This window comes from Strongylocentrotus purpuratus, unplaced genomic scaffold (assembly GCF_000002235.5).
Source record: "Strongylocentrotus purpuratus isolate Spur 01 unplaced genomic scaffold, Spur_5.0 spur5_scaffold_13, whole genome shotgun sequence".
NCBI lineage: Eukaryota > Metazoa > Echinodermata > Echinoidea > Camarodonta > Strongylocentrotidae > Strongylocentrotus > Strongylocentrotus purpuratus.
The window spans coordinates 1-22,977 of NW_022145598.1; the positions used below are offsets into that span (position 1 = coordinate 1).

General features: G+C 38.7%; 1 protein-coding gene across 1 annotated transcript; it reads left to right on the top strand.

Annotated features, from left to right (window-relative positions):
• Positions 1-5,957: 5,957 nt before the first annotated feature.
• On the top strand, positions 5,958-21,022 carry LOC105438267 (mucin-2-like). Its single transcript, XM_011665875.2, has 6 exons — positions 5,958-6,015; positions 7,755-7,894; positions 9,566-9,655; positions 10,411-10,494; positions 10,768-10,785; positions 20,127-21,022. Exons 2-6 carry the CDS (start codon positions 7,816-7,818, stop codon positions 21,020-21,022), a joined length of 1,167 nt encoding a protein of 388 aa, XP_011664177.2. The 5' UTR covers positions 5,958-6,015; positions 7,755-7,815.
• Positions 21,023-22,977: the final 1,955 nt, after the last annotated feature.

Genomic DNA, 22,977 nt, shown 5'->3' on the forward strand with positions numbered 1-22,977 from the left:
TGTTAACACTTTCTGATGTTAATTACTTTAAAAATATGCTGATAAACTAATTTTACTCCTTTCTTGAGGAAGAGGGGGTGTCCCCCAAACGAAAAAAGAGAAGGACAAATCATTGTGAAGAAAAAATGATTTTAAAAAAACACAAGGTAGAAAGGCATAGCCGGGAATCGAACCGAGTACATCTGCATTGTGAAGCGATGTCTTATCCACATGACCACTATGCTTTACTATTATTTACTTGTTCGGTTCAAGATGTTAACACTTTCTGATGTCAATGACTTTAAAAATATTCTGATGAACTAATTTTACTCCTTTGTTGAGGAAGAGGGGGTGTCCCCTAAACAAAACAAAAGAAGGACAAATCAATATGAATAAAAAAATGATTATAAAAACACGAGGTAGAAATGTATAGCCGGGAATCGAACCGAGTACATCTGTATTGTGAAGCGATGTCTTATCCACGTGACCACTGTGCTTCACTGTTATTAACTTGTTCGGTTCAAGATGTTAACACTTTCGGATGTTAATGACTTTAAAAATATGCTGATAAACTAATTTTACTCCTTTGTTGAGGAAGAGGGGGTGTCCCCCAAACGAAAAAAGAGAAGGACAAATCATTGTGAAGAAAAAATGATTTAAAAAAAACACAAGGTAGAAAGGCATAGCCGGGAATCGAACCGAGTACATCTGCATTGTGAAGCGATGTCTTATCCACATGACCACTATGCTTTACTGTTATTTACTTGTTCGGTTCAAGATGTTAACACTTTCTGATGTTAACACTTTCTGATGTTAATGACTTTAAAAATATTCTGATGAACTAATTTTACTCCTTTGTTGAGGAAGAGGGGGTGTCCCCTAAACAAAACAAAAAAAGGACAAATCAATATGAATAAAAAAATGATTATAAAAACACGAGGTAGAAATGTATAGCCGGGAATCGAACCGAATACATCTGTATTGTGAAGCGATGTCTTATCCACGTGACCACTGTGCTTCACTGTTATTAACTTGTTCGGTTCAAGATGTTAACACTTTCTGATGTTAATGACTTTAAAAATATGCTGATAAACTAATTTTACTCCTTTGTTATGGAAGAGGTGGTGTCCCCTAAACACAAAAAAAAAGAAGGACAAATCAATATGAATTAAAAATTATTAAAAAAGATGAGGTAGAAAGGCATAGCCGGGAATCAAACCGGGTACATCTGCATTGTGAAGCGATGTCTTATTCACAAGACCACTGTACTTCACTGATATTATCTTGTTCGCTTCAAGTTGTTAACACTTTTTGTTGTTAATGACTTTTAAAAATATGTTGAAAAACTATTTTTCCTCCTTTTTTGAAGAGGAGGGGGTTGCCCCTAAATAAAAAAAGAGAGGTCGAATCAATATGAAGAAAAAAATGATAAAAAAACACGAGGTAGAAAGGCAAAGCCGGGAATCGAACCGAGTACATCTGCATTGTGAAGCGATGTGTTATCCACAAGACCACTAAGCTTCACTGTTATTAACTTGTTCGGTTCAAGATGTTAACACTTTCCGATGTTAATGACTTTAAAAAATATGCTGATAAACTACTTGTACTCCTTTGTTGAGGAGGAGGGGTTGTCCCCTAAACAAAAAAAGAGATGAAGAAAAAAAAACGCGAGGTAGAAAGCCGGGAATCGAACCGAGTACATCTGCATATTAAAGCGATGTCTTTTCCGTCGTATATTGCCCGTAGGGGGAAGGGGATTTTAGCTCATCAAGCCTCCATGTTAAGGCAATACAAACCAGTACTGCGCGCTATATTTGCCCATTCATTGTAAAATAATTGTGTTTCAATATGTCACCCTTTAAACGCATCGTTTAACAATCTTAAATATGGGATGCATGGCCCTACGTGTTTTCAGTATCTGTGATATGGAGTAATATTGAAACCCTAAACAAAATTGTGCTTCAAAATAATCATGAAGTGCCTCAAAAAAGTAAAAATCTTTGGGTGACCGGTTTTACCATACTCATTTCCCTCAATAGACTGTAGTGTATAAAAACCGTTAGAAAAATGAAATTTCGATTTCAAATCATAAATATCTGTATAATCAGACAGGCGATCGGCTTGTAAAAGTCACTGGCTTCCTGACTGACTTAAAGGTTTATGATTATGATTGCAGCATGAGCTAAATCCAGGATTTTGTTTCAGAATCTGAGGAAACATGTTACCGAGTCAGTTTATTACACGTCGGGTCAAAATCACCATTTGGTTGAATGTAGAGTTCAGTTAGACAGAACCATGCCAGCATTGCCACTATGCAAAAAGAACACAATTGTTTTAAATTACGTATTCTATCCATTGTAAAATATCTAAAGTAAAACTGAACCTAACAAAACAAGGAAGATTTAAACTTGGTTGTACGCCGGGTATGATTTTGCGACCGATCTGCTATAAAGTATAACCAAGGAGCTCGGAACAATACAACAGATGTGTACGTAGGTTGACGCGAATAATGGAAGAGCTGGCTTGGACCCTTCAAATAAACAAACTGTATTTAGGCATGACACACAGCACTCAAGGAAAACCTGCCATCTGTGCAGTCATGCACAAATATAGATTTGAACTAGAATCAGTTCAAAGTTTGAGCGATTTCAAATGAAAATACAATACAATTTTTTTTCCCACCATTATTAAGATTGATATTTCCTTGAAAGTACTTTCAAAAATTATTATTATTACTTCTCCTGAAATATGTTTAAACAATTTATTAAAACACCATATTTTCACGCTTGGCAGCAATCTCCCACTACACCGGGCATATAATGACTTCCCTCACAGAGAGCTCTCTCAGCTGCAAAAAATGTACTTTGCATCAAAAATGTTTGTTATAATAAGAATGTTAATCTACATCTGCAGCGTTCAACGTTAGTTGATGCAGTTAAAAATGATTGAGCATCCCATTTGGCTTTTCATATATAAGTCATTCGTAAATTCATGCGTAACTTTACAAACAGCTTTATGAAACACCCCCTGGTGTGTTAAACACCATATATATTTACCACGCTTGTATTGAATTAATAGGAAACTTGTAAACAATTACAGCTGTATTTATGGAAACTTGTGCAATGTGTTTACGGATTTTAGTTTCAGAATCTGAGTCTTATTTGTGATATTGCTAGTTTTTTACATGTTTATATTTAAAAGTGTTGAATATTCCAGCCATGGCTGTCCTTCATGTAAAATTGTATGAACTATGTTTGTGCTATAATAAAAACCATTTTTGAATTTAGATTGAATTGAATATAGAGCTCATCTTGCCATATGTGGTAGCCTATGACCTCCTGCATATGACTTTTTATTCTACTTCCCTTTTCTACAAATATTTTGGGAGTTATGGCTCCGTGTTTGGATTTTTTCAACTGGCTCCCAAGTCATGATGTAATAGTTAACACATCCTAGTTTTGTGTGGTATGCTCATAATACATTGGGTGTAACACCCCAGGAAATGAGCCAAAACACGAAGCTGCTACGTCAACAGTGATCAACTTTTCACTCGGCTGTTTTGAGCCACCAACCAAACCCAATAATAATTATGTTCTGGAATGCAGCCATGTTGAAAAATTGTGACCAATCCGTAGCCTACCTTATTTGAATATTCACACAATGCATATATAATGAGCTAATTTGCATATTCAATTAGATACTGAACTGAAATGTGTATTTTATAATAGAACTTATCACCGATAACCATCACACCAAATTTGAATGCTCAACACTTTATTGAAAAGGAGAAAATCAATTTACGCATATTAATTAGCTGGACCTACTCGTTGTTTTTTTAAAAATTATTTTCAGAGTTTGCGGCATGGAATTTTGCTCAAAATAGCATTTTCTGAAGGGCTTTGTACACACATGGAATAAATTACATGTATTATTTTTTGATAACATTTGATACACCTATAAAAAGTGTCTTGTCTCTGTGATTTTTAGTTACTTACGACAATTACTATCATTCTTAGGGGCGTTCAAAGATGGTGACTATCAAATATGGCCCAAAATAGCATTTTGTGGCAGGTTTTCGACGTAATTTCTGCAACTTCAAAAGCCAACATCTTGAGAACCGAAAGTCCAATGGACATGATCTTTTTTTAGGTTCTATCTTTTAAAGAGACCGTTCAAATGATACCAATTTCGAGCACCTCCTATTAATATGAAATTTGAGTATGTTATGTCGCTGTGCAAACGTAGTCATTCTAATAGCGAGCTTTCGATTTCCGAATCAAATTCTTTTTAACTAGGAAATTCAAAGAGCCGTCGCGAGTGATAGACTTTGTAAATTATGCCGACCGATATTACGTTCAGTAGGGGGGGGGGGGGCTTTTTTGTCACCCTTTAGCACACACCTTTAACCCCACCCCCCCCCCCCCTGCGTACGCGTACACATTGTCAGCTTTGTTCACAATAATCAATAATAATAAGGCCTATATACCTATTATCAATAAACATAAGTACATAAAGTCAATTTGGTTTTGTTTGTACATTTGTAGTTACTTGTAAAGTAAAGATTAAGTGAAAATGGAAATGAGGATATGAAGGACTTGTTTCATGTAAAGGCTCCAGAGGAAAAGTCAATCAGAGTTGTGGGAACGAACAAGAAACAATGTATGTCAAATTAACCGTGAATAAATACCATCAAAGTCTTCATCGTATAACAATGAATAATCAGCCAGTAATGAAGAGTACATTAATGAGGATCATGAAATAGGAACTTATGCAAAGAAAAACAAAAGATGTTAACAATGACGTTGATAATCATATGATCGTATAATTTGCACTACCCATGCGCAATAGCAAATTCATTTCATAAGACTGTTTTGACACATTTCGCCTTCCTTTTTTAATATACATAAAGGAAGTATTTTCTATGTAAAGAATATTCCTCAAGATAGGAAGCTAGATATTGTGATCTGCGGGAGTTTGTTGTCTCTGAAATCATTTGGTGTTTATAGCTTTGGCGGCACACGTCCGAAAATCAATATGAGTCTGCTATCGTTTTATATGACCTATTTTTATTAGGACTTTACATGCCAGGTGTGCAAACTGGCTTTGCATCACGAACAATTAACAATTAGTTAGAGTTAGACTGTTTTAGAAAACTCGAAGGCTCAGGCTATGTATCGGCATGGAGGTGGAAGGGACATTCACTCCTATTTAGTGATTACAAAACTGGTTTGTACTTTTAAGCTCTGACATTCTCTGAAATGCAACATTTTCCCCATTTAAAAAGTGAATATTTTCTCGCTCTTTTTTCTCGTTATATTCCATCGCAGTAAAACAATATTTAACTTCAGATAGAGTAGAATATTAGTCAATCATATAGATTATCAAACTAACTCATACTACTTGTTCACAGCATAGACAGATAGTCAATGGGTACCAGGTCCCCCCTCCCCCTCCCTCCTCCCCCTCCCATATCGTGCAATTCAGAAAATTGTCAATATATTTCATAGCCATATATGCCTTATGAATGATCTTTTACTTCTATTGCATCGCTACCTGAAAATTGTTACGAATATTATGGGTATGGCTAGAATATAAATGTGTGATGTTGTCAACTACAAAAAGACACGATTAGATGTAGACCTGCTCACCACGGCTTGATATGACGTTGCACACCCCTCTTTGTATATCGACCAAGAAATCACCGTTCCAGGTTTTTAAAGTAACGATTACTTTGTGCCCAAAAGTAATTAATATTAATTACAATAATAGCAACGTAGTATCATTATTCTCACCATATGCGCAAAATGCAATATTGGTTTTTCATAATAATCTTTCTAATTACGGTGGGCGATTTGTTTTAGTTAACACAAAATAATAACTTTTGGATCAATACAAAGCCAGGTGCCACACACAGAAGAATTAGTTTAATTTCTCCGATTAGGCCTATATATGGAAGCGATTCCACAAGACATAACAACTTTGGACGTTGGAGCTGATCTGAGTAGACGTTTATTCGATACAGATTTCGTATATGCGGTACGTAATGCCATTTTTTCCGTTTTATATCGTTACATTTTGATACTATCGCAACTACGTAAAAAAAAAAAAAAAACTTAATGGCAATTTCGAAACACTACAGTAAATTCAATAGAATTCATGACGGGGTTACGCAATACCTACATTGTCATGTTCGCATAGCCTATGTAGTGATGTCCATTAAAATTGCATAACGTTATTTATTAAGTATTTGCCATCGTGTAATTTGAGTATTTAGTTGAGCTGTGTCATATTTTGGCACATAGGCATTTTTAGATTTGTATCAAAGAAGCTGATTAAAAAGGCTAGTTGACAAAATTCGCTTGAAATGGAACAGGATTACTATTCATTGATGAACTCAATTAGGTAACTATCATATCAATCCTTTCAGAAATATTCAATGAAATTGGTTTGTAATTGTTGTAATTGCATTAAAATCTACATTCCCAATCCAATGCTGAATTACTGTAGAGCTACAATGTAAAAGCACATGATAATACAGCATATAAAAACTAGATAACTGATTCATATACTGAGATCCCTAAGTGGATAGGCAACTAATGATTGGAACGTAAAACATACATTAGGCGAGCAAAATAAGAGTGAAACATCCATCATGCTCAGTCTCTGAACCGCCCCCTCCCATCTTGTGAAAGGTATGTAAATATTCATGTACCCGTATCATTTTTAACTTTTATGACTGTTCGCTGTGTGTGGCACATCTATATACACAGTGCGTAGCAACAAGTATACCCAATTTGGTTGCTTGTTATTAAAAGCCACTGTGATCTTGTAATATGTGTCATAACAAATGTGTAATGAATTTTGACCCATATTCATTGCTTCAGCCTAAACTTGGTAGAAGAGGATTTAGATTTTGACAATTGTTGTTGTTGAAAGGCTGCTGATCAGTCATTTGTGGCAGCAGAGTTATGAATAACGTATATTTAAAGAGAAGGTTGAGTTCTGGGAAGATGTGAAAAATAATTTGTGAGCGTTATTATTGTTTTTATGCAAGTGTGGAAGGACATCAGATTCAAAATGTTCCCTAAAAAACATAGCTCTTCAAATGCCTTAATATGCTAAATATGGCATGTAACAGCTTTAAAATCGGGACGGATTTTAAAGCCACATGTTTGTGTAGTCCCTTATACATATTTTTGTGTACAGTGCTTGTAGCTTTACCAAGACTGGGCCAAATTTCCTATCATTTAGATGATTCCAGAACCTTGCAGTACACACCAATACTTATATGCTAGATGATCAACCTTTTCTGATTGATTCCACACTGTTTCTTTCACAAGGCAATCGCATGACCAGAAATCAACTTTGTCTTTAAAGGGAATATTAGTGACTCCTTACCATCACACGGGTTATAACTTTAAAATTGAAATCTGTCAAAGTTGGGTTTACTTTTTAAATACGCACTGTATAATCTGACTCACGAGATACATTTACACACACGCACACGCACACACCCATTTACACGCTCACTCACACACACATACAAACACACAACCTCAATATGTGCGCCATCTCCACTCTCGTAAATCAAAACAAGCCCACGCACACCCACGCACACACACGCACACACGCACACACACACACACACACCCATACACACGGACACAATATGTGCGCCATGTCCACTCTCCTAGAGTAAAACAAGCACACAGTGCAGCCGCACTTTCCATTTCTTTTATGTTTTTCTCATATTTGTTTTATTCATTGTCTTGTAGCTGGAAGCATATCGATTGATTTCAAACAGACACTTTTCACTGAAGTGAAGCCACCGCCACCATGAAAGCTGTGCTGTGTACTATGGTGTCACTCATTGTGATGGGAAGTGCGCACGCAACTTACTCATCATCACAATCATGTGAGTATTATTACACAGTTAACGAGAAGGTTCAGTTCAAGTAAAAAACATCTTTAGTCTAGTACTGTTTTCTCGTTGTGTGGATGGGAGTAGTAACTGTTATCATAAAATTTTAACCTCAGCAATGGTCTATTGTAGTATCACTTGTGTTTGCATGTTCAATGTTAACAGAAGTCAAATTAATCGTTTCAGTAAATCCTTCATTCTATTGGTGAAACTAAATTATTTATTGAAAAGCAGTGTATCCTTATTGCGATATAGTTCAAACGTTAAGATATCAGGCAGGGATAACCTTTTTCAAGTTTTAAGCTTCAAGTTTCAAGTTTTATTTATCTTTCTTTGATATTACAAATATGACATGAATTTAACAAGTGAATAGAATATGACGTTACAATAGAAAGATGAGGTGACCTTGGTTGAAAGCAAGGCTTGTGGATTTAAGGTCCCTCATGAGTAGTTTATGAGTATGTCCTAAAAGAACAAACTCGTCAGGTAAGAATAATGCGTACATTTTACAACAACATCGCGTATATACTTATGTCCCCTAGCATTTTTAAAGTGAAAGCCATTGATTCAAGGTATGGGTTAGATATAGTGGACAATATTTCATTCTGTATCAAAATAAACCATTTTGTTACCAGAGAAACCTGAAAAGTTCCTTGAGGTTAACACCAGTCCCTAGACCAATATCGAAAGCAAAGATAAGATTTATCACATATAAAAAGTCAATCACTAATTTTGATACATATAACAAGAAAAAGAGTTACACTTGGCACCAGTATATAAACCATATTTTCGGATCTACTTGCATAAAACTCAGTTCGAAAGTTAATTGTCCATGAAAAGCCTTAGTTGCAGTTCCTATATTCGCAGGCGAATTTATATATTGTGAATTTCCCCCGTTGAACCCTTGTATTAATATGTTTCTATCTTTGTTTAAGAGCTAATAAGTATCTGTTATAGGACGCGTGGGGAAGACGACCGCTGTTCATTGTCTATTTCCATCGGTGGTAGCTCATAAGACACTGAACTAATATCATTTCCAAGCCAACCCAAATCATTTAAGCCAGCTGAAAATGTCAGCTTTAGCTATTCTTTACAAATAGGTTACATTATTAAGAAGGATCAATTATCATGGCAACTACTTGTTTGAGCATGGATATTCTTTGCTAACGCTATTTTCGTTTGGGGCGGCGGTTTGAAATGCAATGTCAAATATCCCTATATCTTCCACACATGAAAACGCCCCATTTGTTTTGCCCTTTAAGGAAATAATTCACAAATTATAGTAGATTTTATCATTCATAATTTCTTTAAAAGCAGGATAGTCTCATTCACAGCCAATCAGAGCTTTCCTTTGCAGCCCTGCTCTAAAAGGAAGCTCTGCGAGGAACTTATACAACATACCTAACAAATTACATACGAAGGAAAATAGTGACTTGTAAATGAAACAAAGCACATTATTTTATGCAAAAAAAGCAGAATGAAATAAATAAATAAATAAGTAGAATAAGTAATTGTTTTTAAGTGGCATCAATTTTAGTTAGGAAATGGATTTGTAATGTCTTTGGCATATTTTTGTGTTTTTGGTATAGGGAAGGGGATGTTTGAATGAACTACAAATTGAAAAGCATTAATCTACCTCCCTTTGTCACTTTGTTTTGTTGACAGCGGAATTTAGTTGTTGGAATTTCGACCATGACGACGTCGATGATTACGACCTGCCTACAATCATTAGTTATCTTCAGTGCCATGGCTTACGTAAGTAACATTGCGATACTACTGTCAAGCTTTCAGTGCATCCACACTCTGGACCGTAACCTCCAGCCTCCCATTGCACCCGTAATGCACCACCCTCCGGACCCCCTCCCATTGCCATCCGTAGTGCACCATCCTCCGGACCCCCTCCCATTGCCATCCGTAGTGCACCACCCTACGGACCCCCTCCCATTGCCATCCGTAATGCACTACCCTATGGACCCCTCCCATTGCCATCCGTAGTACACCACCCTCTGGACCCCCTCCCATTGCCATCCTCTGGACCCCTCCCATTGCCATCCGTAGTGCACCACCCTCCGAACCCCCTCCTATTGCCATCCGTAGTGCACCACCCTCCGAACCCCCTCCCATTGCCATCCGTAGTGCACCACCCTCCAGAACCCCTCCCATTGCCATCCGTAGTGCACTACCCTATGGACCCCTCCCATTGCCATCCGTAGCGCACCATCCTCCGGACCCCCTCCCATTACCATCCGTAGTGCACCAACCTCCGCTTATTCGGCCGGCCGGATGGATCCGACCCTGCATGAATACACCTGTACATTACTTGTAACATTTATGACATAACCGTCACCGTTCCCCGGTAATCCCTCATACCCATAATTTGTCTTTACATTGTTAACGGATCTTATTTACTATCCTCTTCCATTTTCCGTTGTTTTGTGTATTAGCACAATTTTTCATGATATCCTTAAACAGGTGTTGATGTGATCACTTTCGTTTCATGTTTGCAACAGAAAAGCACGACTACTTGAATTGTGATGGCTTTGCTACAGACGTTTCTACCTTGGTCAATGGTTTCTCTCATTACAGACCACGCCGTAAGTGCTTTATGTTTTTTTTTCAAACCAACTTCAGTGTTTTTATATGAAATGTCATGGGTGGGCAGAATAATAACACGATTATTATGATATTATAATACATCCGTTAAATCATCTTGTCCCCCCCCCCCCACCCTGATCTCATTAATATGACTAATTGAATTTCTAATTGTCAACAAATATTATGATACATCGATTTGTATTTGTATTATTATTCAATTAGAGTTCATACTCACCCGTTTTATATTACTTATCCTTTCTCCTATGCGGCAGGAATCAGAAAGATCATAGGTAAGTACAAACGATAATTGAAAATAACGAAAACATGACCTGTGGGTTTGGATAGTAATCATTATGTACACCATTGGTAATGTCCTACTTTATACGGGAAGTACATTTTTGTTATTTCTTTCTTCTGATTTTTACATTAAAAAAGTTTTAAGTTTTTCATTTATGTGGCTTAAATACAAATTATCATGCTCAAGTTTTTAGAAAATACGCGTACGCACCCGGGGCACGCAAACACAAACTCACCGTAGCCACCCCCCCCCCCCCACACACACACTAACACACACGTACACATTAAAACAAAAATTAAACAAGGGCAGAGCTGTTCCAAACCAATTATAAAGGCACGTTCAGATATGACACGGTAAACCGCTAGAAGAAAATAATATAAAATTCCCCCGCAGCTTTTTTTTTTTAAGGTGAGAATTAATGGCAACTCCGCGCAACAATGGTCATGCGCGTATTAGTCCAGGCATTATTTGATATGACTTCCCACTAATTCCAACAGAAAGTCTGTCAATTGTATTATACCCAGAAATATGTCATCTATAACATATTCGATTTCTTACGAATCCTGGTGGGGGAAAGTGACATTGCGGCCATTATTGCCGCCATAAATCTGATATTTCCCTATATACCTGCTTTTAAATAAAATAGAGCCTTGATTTAGGTGCTTAACATACATTTTCAGGGACAATGAATTCAATCGTTCATATTTACAATGATGGTACATTTTAACATTTTCACATATTTATATACATATAGATCGTTCGTTCGTGTCTCCTTCGATCAAGATAGTTATGTAAAGTTCCTTAATTAAAATTAAATTAAATTAAATTAGATTAAGTTCTTTCATCGCCCGACTGCTGGAATTGCCGTTCCATTAACAAGGGCCAGGTCTTCATCTGTGCAACCCGTTCCGCCGCACTGCAAGATGTGGTCCATCGTCTGAGTCTCTCCGCAGTCGCAGAGAGTATCTCCTTCATGTCCATAGCCCCATCTTGCCATATTGACCTTACACCGCCCCATTCTCGTCCGCATTCGATTTAGGCATTGCCACTCCGACCACTTCAGGATCAATTTGCACTATACAATACATTACAAAAATAAACTTGAAAGGGAAAGGGAAGGAGGGCCGACTAAATAGAAAACAATTCAAGAAATAAAACCTGGCCAAAAAGCCGAAAAGCCGAAAAGCCAAAAAGCCAAAAAGCCAAAAAGCCAAAAAGCCGAATCGGCAGCCATTTTCCAAAATGGCCTCTAAAAACCTGATATTTCCCAATACCTATGCTGCTAAATGACTTAGGGGTTTTATTTTCACTGCTAAATATACATTTTATGGAGATAGTAATCAAATGAAACACATTTCAATGAGCAAGACCTGACCAAAAAGCCTAAATGGCAGCCATTTTCCAAAATGGCCGCCATAAACCTGATATTTAAGTAATATTGACTGCCTTCTGGGCGATACGACATAATCGCCCGAACCGAAGGTGAGGGTGATTATGACAAGTCGTATTGCCCTGAATTAGGCAGTAAATATTACTATTATTAACCACATAAGACATCTAGAGCAAACAAGAAACCCTTACTCTCTTATACTCTTAAATTATGTAGGCTACACAGGGTTTCCTAGCATTAGAAGTTGCAAAAACATTGTCAAACCAGCACTGTTCATCCAGTGTTTGACAGATTTTCGATACACTGCAAACAGTTTGCCTAGGGTGTGATTGTTACGTCACAATAGAGTTCGCGCAAAGTGCGCATTTTTTTATACACGATGCGCGATGTAAATTACAGTTGCTGATGCGCGATGTAAATTAGAACTGGCTCTATATTATTGCTCACTAGTTTAACAAGCCTTTTGCCATTGACTTTTCAGAGCGGGCTAAAATATTTGTTCATTGGTTTACTGTATAACCATATTGACCGGCAAATTACACACAAATCCCTTTGACTTTTCTGAGCGGGCTAAAATATTTGTTCATTGGTTTACTGTATAACCATATTGACCGGCAAATTACACACAAAATCCCATTGACTTTTCTGAGCGGGCTAAAATATTCTAATTTTGTTGGCTTATCCATCAAACCTTGAGGGCAATAACATTAAAAAAAATTGCCCTGCTCAGACGTCTGATACGGTTAATAATTCCCAATATTTCCTTTTTGATGACTAAGGGCGGAGATTTTAGCACTAAACATACATTTTTTCAGTCAAAAATACTATCGCATACCGGATGCCTGATAAACGACGTAAATGCCGACCTTCTACAGTTGCCACATGCAGCTGAACAGTCTAATGTCGTGCTTCTTGCATGTGCACATCATATCATACTGCTGCAGTCTGTCTGGCAGTTGAAGAGGATCGTCTTGAGAAGCTCTTTCGGAGCTTGTGGCAAGTCCGTTTGCACGGGCTCGAGTCCTCCCATGCTTTCCTGCCAACCCCAGTCGTCTGGTCGTAGCTAATCAGCTGCGATGCCCTTCCACTGCTAGACCTGGTAGTAGACACGAAGACTGCGGTGCTCTGCTGCTGCTGATGTGGGCGGTAGACTTTGGGGTTGCAAATGAGTGCTGAAGGCAACCTTCTGGCAGAACCGCTTATATGTTGCACCACGTTGAGTGACTCTGCGGGCTTCCCATTGTACATGCATGCCAGGGCTTTCTCTCCTGCTTCTACAACATTATCGGTGGACGCTGCCGGTCTGTCACACACCTTGGCTTGTTGAGGGAAGCTCCTTTGCGATGCCATACACGCGGGAAGTAGTATCGGAGAACAAGCATGAAGAAAATGTGCTGTGATACATCTGGGCCTAACTACTGATTGACAGACTTCATGTTCAAGACATGCGGTTTCTTCACAATCTTCTTTGGCTCGGGTTGGAAGAACAGGTCACATGACTTGAGGTTGGTGTGGTAGATGAGCAGGATGAGCAGATCTGTGTCATCTCCGATCAGCACAGTATCAGTTGTGGCTGCATACTCCACTGCCTCCTACACTATGAGAAGATCAGCGTCACCTGCAGCATATGATGTGTCTGGCAGTAATGTGTACGTAGTTTGGTGCTGAACATGTTAATGAAGTGCTGCTTGTTTGTCTTGTTTGCCAGGAATTGTTCTTTCTTCATTGTAACCTGTCTCTATCAAACGTCACTGCATTCCCTATCGTACGTCTTTAGTGTGTTGTGACATTTGTTGATGAACCATCATAGCCATAAAACACGACTGTACTTGATGGTCTGATCCTTCCTCTTGATTGTTTAGTCAGCAGCAATTTGTCCATTCATGTTGGTCAGGATTGCTGTTCCAACAGTTTTCGCGGAGTCCACATTGACTTTGCTGGTTGCATGCACCCCTGTCGAGATGCTGCGTAAGCTTGAATCATTAGAGACGCGGTTGCTCTGTCATGCCCCGCCCTCTTGTCAGGTCACCGCTGTTCTTCATACTTCTCAGACCAGCCGATAGGTCATCACTTATTCTGACAACATGGAACCCTTCTTCGAATCGTTGGTACACATCTGGATGTTTATCCTTGAGCTTGCTCATTCGCTGCACATAGAGGCGGATTGATTTAATGTAGAGTGTGTGCCCAGAGGCTGCCAAGTTAGGGCAGCATTTATGACACAGCTTCAAGGTGCAATGCCCAGTTGCCAATGCGCTCTGCTTTGACAAACTTCCGTAGTATACCAACCATCTCCATGTTATGTAGCAAAGTGTGGCAGTCCTAGAGGACTTCAAGGATTTGGTTTTGGCCCGGAGAAGCTCCTTGATCATGGTTAGCACATCAACTTGGCAGAACTCCTCTGCAGACACAGAACCTCCCATCAGGTTCTTGTAGAGGGCATGAAGTTCATCAAGATCAGTGTTTCCAGTTCCGTGTGTTGTAGTCTCATCATCTGGTGACACTGTTGCCTCATTGGTCTCCTCCACTTCATGTGGCTGTACAGATAGTTGAGGAAATGGCACACCAAGTACATGTACGTCTGACAAAATCAAGGCGTTCAGAGCTGCATCAACACGGAGATGTCCCCGTACTGCTCGTGCAGTAGCCTTGCCTGTCACAGTGTGTACCACCGCTTTGTCTGCATAGATTAACTCCAAGACTTCCTGCAGACCTGATCCAGCCATGAGGTGCCCGATGTTTCCCAAGAAACTCATTTCTGTGTGAAAGCCCCAAAGGGGCAAGACTATGTCATTCAAAGCACTTCCTGTGGGCTCAGTCTTTATGATCACGAGGGCTTTCCAACATTATAGTGGTTGGTCAAAGGTGATGATGCGCGTAACACCATGGCGACGAGCATGCTCACATACGAACTTCAGTGCGGAAAAGATGCAAGTGACATCGCTGGGATTCGTGTAGATCATTGGGAGTAACATCACCGATGATTTCCCGGGGCAATCACCATGATTCACTAGCTACATCAGTCCAGACCATACCGGTCTCGGTGAGGTTAACATGACGAATGTCTTCCAGAGCAGATGAAGGTCTGCTGTTGGGTCCTTAATTGCCTTCCTGTTGTCCACCTTCTGGTATGCCAGTGTTGTCAAACCGTGGCTCTGTTCTTTGTGGTAATGAATAGGAATTCGTCTCATTGTTGAGATGTCATTGGAGGTGACCTACGCCCTGAGGAAAGGTCTGCTGGTCTTGGTGGCTGGGGTTATGGCAGCAATCATCCCCATGCCATGGAATGTATTGTTACCATCAATTCAAAGTACAACACATGTCACTGTCTGACTAACATACAATTAGGCAAACCTAGGATCTTCTAGACTGTGACATGTTACATGTACATTCATACATGTATGTTGTTTACCATTAATTGAATAAAAAATAACAGTTCACTGTCTGACCCACATACGATAAGCCAGTTCACGGAGGCAGTCTGAGCACGAGCAGATAAAGGTCATTGCAGAACAAATTGTGAAATACACGGAGATGGAATACTGGATACGTGCTCATGAACGTTGTGTAATCATTATTCATTTATGCACAAGCAGAGCACTCCATGATACATAGGTGGAAATATTCTTTGAAAAGGGGAAACAAAGGCTAAGTATGTAGCATCTCCATCGCTGTAGGAGTGATTATTTCAAAATGTAAAAAGTGGGACCTCTTCATGTTTTGAAGATTTATGGATATTCGGGGTCATTGCAGCCATGTGCTAACCGTGAACTTGACCATTAGGCAAACCTAGAACGGGATCTAGAATCTTCTAGAATGCATGACTAGTCTGGTTTGCAGACCCTAATAATACTACATTATTTAATGTAATTATAGATTGAAAAACCTTTGAATGTTTGCATGCCTGTTACCTGTAACAGGACTATTTGTACACAGTCAGCTTTATGCTGGTCTTCTACTACCACTACCGCATCATGCCACTACTATACTTACCAACAATATACAGTACTTCAATAGCACTCTGGCAGCAAATCTCAGTTATGTCACAGGCACCCTGATACCTAGATTTAGCTGCTATTTTGACCTTTTAGTCCAGTCAAGCTTATTGAAATAAATTTCATTGTATTCCAGGCCTGATAATTACCCGATTTAAATCGGTTTCCCGATTATTGTTTTTTTCCCTGATTTTTTTCCTCGATTTTTTTCTTCTTCTTCTTCCCAATTTTACCCCTGATTTCCCATATTGTCCCTATATTTCCCAATTTTCTTACTAAAAAGGGGGGAACATTTGTTAGATGCCACCCCCCCCCCCCGAATCCTTTTTTCTTTTTTACTAAGAGTATTATTATTTTTTTTGTTTTTGTTAGTGCTTACTATCACCCCTAGTTCCTGGCCCCAGAAAATGCAGGGTTGATGTAGGGAATTGGAGACCACCAATCTTGACCCCATCACTGTCTGTCCGTATTGGCTCCAATATTGCTATAGCGCCATTTGTGACCTTTAACAACACTACTGCATATATCCAATTAATTTCGAAGACTACAATGCGTTCTTTCTCCGAGAAAATTGGCAGAATTGACCAAGATAAGCAATTTCGATGGTAAAATTTTGCTCTGATATAAAAACATAATTTTCACTGAATGCTGTGGTGCATGAAGATATTTAGGGGTGGCTCTTAAAAAGTAGTTTTAATAGGAAGTTTATGAAATGTGCCAACCATCATAGAAAACTTATTGCAAATTGTGTGTTGTGAAAGGGGGTTGCAATGCACATTATGAATGGTGTCTGATCAGAAATGTGTGTGGGCAATGGGGGACACCAGGTCCAAGATGGAGGTCGTCTGTTGTGAATGTCAGTATGCCGAGGACAGTCAATGACCCGATGTTGGTTGGTTAATTGAAGTTTATTTATTCCATATTTTACATAAACACAGTTTTATTATTTTATTTTTTCATGCAGGCGTATAAGACTAGATTTCACACAAGAAAAAAAATATCAAAAATAAAAAGATTTCAAATCAAGTATAATAAGTACGAAATTTCGAAATATATAGATAAGAAAGGCAAGGTAAAAAAAACAATGCAAAATGTGGAGAGCCTAAATAAAAAGCATAGCTTGTATGTAAATAGGCTCCCGAAGTGAGTAACACAATATAGCAGGTCTGAATTTAAAAGGTATTATAGGAGGCGAAAGCGGAGTAGTATAGTATGCGATTCTAAAGACGCACAAGGAGAGTAAATTTGAGAAGAAAAGAAAAATAGAATAAAGAGTAAAGAAAATATTTAATGATAAGTATGAGAAGGTGAAGAAGGGAGGAAAGAAGAAAAAGAGGAAGACGAAAAAGAAGTGGAAGAAGAAGAAGCAGAAGAAGAAGAAGAAGAGAAAGCAAATTGATGGAATCAATGGCATTGTAATTATGTACATACATATTTTGGGCCACATTGTTTTTAAATCGTTTCAAAATTACAGTAAGTTCATTGGCTGCATGGATCTTTTTCAAAACGTGTTTGAACTAACTACAGCAATATTACCTACATATGTAGGTAACGAGAGACCTTTGGTGATGACGTCATCAATCATTATTATTTTATTAATCAGTTACATCATGACCACAATTTTGTTACTAAATAAAGAGAAAAAGTTACATTTGTCATGTTTATGTAAATTATGCAAATGTCCATAAAAGACAAGTCCACTCGAAAAATAACTTACTTTCAATAAAAGCAGAAATATCAGACTACCAATCAACAAAGGTTTGAGCAAAATCAGATAACTAATAAGAAAGTTATGAATTTTTGAACAAGTATGTAAAACTATGAAACAATGAGAATCACAACACAAATTGCCAAGATGGTTATCAGTTTGTGATGTCATGTCCTCACTATTTATCAATTGCTTTACATAGTTTAATCCCATTAATTTCCCTTTCTATTCCCTAAAACTTGATTTCCCCATGCTTTTACCCAGGTTATTTGATTTGTATCATATTGCGTGCATGACATTTCAGAAAATCTTTTATGAACTTTGAAGAATGTATACTATTTTCTGAATATTCTATATTCATAATTATTGATTTTTGTATAAATAGTTTATCAAAATTCACATTTTTCATGATTTAACTGGAAACAAATTTCTCCATATTAGTGCATCCACACAAAAACATATTACTATCAATCTAACTTGGATGCTGGTGTGAATAAATAAGATTCTTAAGGAGAAAATAGGAATATCATATCATCAATATAAAGAAAATAGTGAGGACATGACTTTACGGACTCATGAGTAAGTTGCAAATTTGTCTAGTGATTTTCATATTGAAGCATATGCGATTTTACAATATTCAGTGATCGTTCTCGCGGTTGAAATCGAGTCTAAAGTAATGATATTGTAAACAATAAACTCTTTATGTTGTATAGCTCCCTCTCAAGGTCAATATATTAATTTAGCTATAAAACAATGTTTCCTGACTAAAATCGACCGATAGGCTATTACCGTTTGGAAAATTATATATCACAACTGCATATTCTGAGATTTTCATGGTCGCAGCTACCATTGGATGGCCGTAGACGCTATTTGAAATTTATCAAAATTTACCGGGAGCGCAGGTAAATTTGTATATTTATTTTTTCTAGAAAGCAGAAGTGTTTTAGGGACTAAATTTTCTAGTGTTTATAATACATCTACAGGGGCATCCAAATATATTAACATTGTAAAGAATCACTATCCAGCAAATTTTCAAAATTTACTTAAAACTTTAATACCTTTAAAATCAAATCTCTGTGTTATTTAGAAGCGAAGATACAAGAAAATATTTATTTTATGGCGGCCATTTTGGAAAAAGTCTGCCATTTCGGGTTTTTTTCTGTTGCCAGGTTTAACATACCAAAATGTGTTTCATTTGATTCCTTGCCCCTGAAAAAGTATGTTTAACACTTATAATCAAATATCTATGTTATTTAGACGCGGATATATAGGGAAATAACTGTTTTATGGAGGCTATTTTGAAAAGAATGGCTGCCGTTCACCTTTTTGGCATGGTTTTGCTTCTTGATTTTTTTCAATTTGATTCCTTGTCCCTGAAAGTGTATGTTTAGCACTGAAAATCAAAGCTCTATGTTATTTGGAAGCAGAGATATAGGGAAATATCAGATTTATGGCGGCCATTTTGATAAAATGGCCGCCATGGCACTTTCCCCCACCAGGATTCCTTAAAGACCGTCACCACTACTGGGCAAGAAGGGATTAGACCACACAGCGAGCCATCGAGGTCACTGTGATAGGTGGCTATCTCATTAACTCAGCTCTCATTTAACATAAGAAAAAGAGAATCATGGGGGACCAACAGGCACCGATTGGGGAAGTTTTCTATATAGAGGGAGCAAGTAGCTACAAGTATGGCAGTGTGACTTTAAGAGTTTTGATATATTAAAGAGGACATATTTCCGTGTATAAAACAGTTGATAGATTAACCCCATTTGTTTACGAAATGCCTGGACTATATTGACTGAACTCTGTGTTATAAAATAAAGAAATATGCCGCTTATTACATCGCATGAGAATGCCTTACATAGTTTTGCCGCCTCACATGATAACGAGGTCTTAATTGTTTTCGTACACGAATTACACACATATCTAATAATTACCAATTTTCCTATCATTTCTGTCATATTTCTTTTCTCCTTCTCAAAATCAAGTTATCGTACAGTACGATGAAGTTCCCTTTAAATACACCTACATGGAAAGTCAATATTCAAAATCAGACTTCCTGTCATCGGCATTAATGAGTATACACTATTAAATGAGAAAAACATAACTATTGATACCCTCTAAATGTAAAATAGGTCTGAATATTGTTTTTAATACGAAGATATATTAATGCAATATCCTATATATCGCAAAATCTTAATCCTGTAACACAATCAACGTGTTGTTTTATTTTGCAGCTCTACTGAAAGCGATCAAGCTTCGATTCTGTGACATGACTACCTCCACTGCTCCTACTACTACCCTCCCGCCAACACCATCGACCACCACCCTCTCGCCAGAACCATCGACCACCACCCTCTCGCCAGAACCATCGACCACCACCCTTTCGCCAGAACCATCGACCACCACCCTCTCGCCAGAACCATCGACCACCACCCTCTCGCCAGAACCATCGACCACCACCCTCTCGCCAGAACCATCGACCACCACCCTCTCGCCAGAACCATCGACCACCACCCTCTCGCCAGAACCATCGACCACCACCCTCCCGCCAGAACCATCGACCACCACCCTCCCGCCAGCACCATCGACCACCACCCTCCCGCTACCACCATCGACCACTACCCTCCCGCTACCACCATCGACCACCACCCTCCCGCTACCACCATCGACCACCACCCTCTCGCTACCACCATCGACCACCACCCTCCCGCTACCACCATCGACCACCACCCTCCCGCTACCACCATCGACCACCACCCTCCCGCTACCACCATCGACCACCACCCTCCCGCTACCACCATCGACCACCACCCTCCCGCTACCACCATCGACCACCACCCTCCCGCTACCACCATCGACCACCACCCTCCCGCTACCACCATCGACCACCACCCTCCCGCTACCACCATCGACCACCACCCTCCCGCTACCACCATCGACCACCACTCTCCCGCTACCACCATCGACCACCACCCTCCCGCTACCACCATCGACCACCACCCTCCCGCTACCACCATCGACCACCACCCTCCCGCTACCACCGTCGACCACCACCCTCCCGCTACCACCATCGACCACCACCCTCCCGCTACCACCATCAACCGCCTCTGCGGGACAAAATGCGATATAACTTTTTCTTATTCCCAGATCAAAACTTTTGTTCGTATTGTTCAAGCTGACATAAAGTTAATTTAAAGATAAATTGATAAAATGACATTTTACGTATACTTTACCAACATTGCGAAAAGCAGTGTTGTGCCTAGGTAATTTAGTTATTTATTTTTATTCTATACTAGCAATCGTGAATGAATAAGTTTATAAGTAGTCAATAAACCAAACAGTCGTCATAATAAAGTTGACCCTAAAGCCACCGCCTTTTTTCACCAGCTTATAAGAATATTTTTAACAACACGAGTAAAGCAAGAAAAGATTTAAAAGAAGGCTAAGAGAGCCGATCTTAAGATAAATATTGCCATCAATTAAGTTTGTAGAATAGGAAAAACCGAAGCAAATATTAAACAAAATTATATAGAAGGCAGCATGACAATGATAAAATATGTGCTGGTGATCGAAAGCAAGCTAAACCCTATAATTTGGGCATTTTTGGTTAATCTTATTCAAGTAGATACGATGGGCGGGGGGGGGGGGGGTAAGAAATACAATGTGAGGACGAGAGGGAAGATGGAACAGCAACAACGTTAAGAAGAAGTCTAAGACAATACCAGCTGAATTAGATGAAGGATCGAAAGTGAATACGTATGAGCTTTTGGACATAAAGATTTTCTGTGCCCTGTACCATACATGTTTTCAATTTATTTATTTTTGTTTATCTTACTACGTGTAAATTATGGGTCATAAATAAAAGCAGTATTTCGTCATAATATTCTGTTTGGAATTGTCTTTTTGTTATTCTTCAACATTGATAGATACTAAATTCTGACATGCAAATACTTTATCACTGTAGATTGTGAGATAACATTGATCTTCCAGTCACCTACTTCATACCCGTTGTTGGTCCCAGCACCCGTGGAAATCCACAGAAATTCCATGTCCCCTTCGCCCGAACTCTGCTATTCCAAACCACATTCTACCCAGATAATATCCGACTGTGGAACTCCTTACCATCTGCTGTCGTCGATTGCACCTCTTTGGAACTTTTCAAGCAGAAGGTGCAACACATCAAGCTCCGTTGAGCTTCAGACTGTTTTTTAGCTGCACATAGAATTCTTGTAGAACCTTTTTACTTGCACTGTACACTCGGCACTTGACAAACACAAGGTACGATAATACGCCAACGGCGGACTGTACTATACTGGAAGAAGAAGAAGAAGAAGAAGATGAAGAAGGGAGAGGATAGTGAGGGAGAGAGAGAAAGAGAGAGAGAGCTGCATTACACAACCATGTGGTTCGACAGTTCTTGGTGAATTTGGTGCATCTAGTTGGTCTTGGAACAAAACGATTAGTTGCATCCCCCCGCCGCCCCTTCTCTCTCTCTTTCTCTCTCTCTCTCTCTCTCTCTCTCTCTCTCTCCCCTCATACATCTGTATCCGCGGTGTACAAATTTTGTTGATACTGCTCTGGGAATGTAAAATATGGCTTGAATCCTCATGGAATATGCGCAAAATCACGATTACTGTAATTAGTGCCATAGAAAGGAAACCATTTATAAAGGCGAGTAATATATATATAACCATATATATATATATATACGCGTCGCTGTTTTCACGAAGTGACGGTAGTGAAAAAAAATTGCATTCACTTTGCGTTACGATTTTCCTCACTACCGTCACTTCGTGAAAACAAGGACGAATATATCATAAACAAGATATATGTGGACTAGAGAGGGGATAACATCATCAACTTGATATAAAGCATGTATCAACGGTTCATAACATTAGGTGAAATTTATTTGCAAATTCTCTAGCTTTCTTAGTTTTGTCTGATGTTTTCATTGAAACTCACCGTTAAGCTTGTTTAATTTTTCTCTTTTTCTTCAATTCAACTTGCAAATGGGCCGGACTTAGGAATGGGATATAACTTTCTCTCAGTCCCAGATCAAAATTTTTGTTCATACTGTTCATAAAG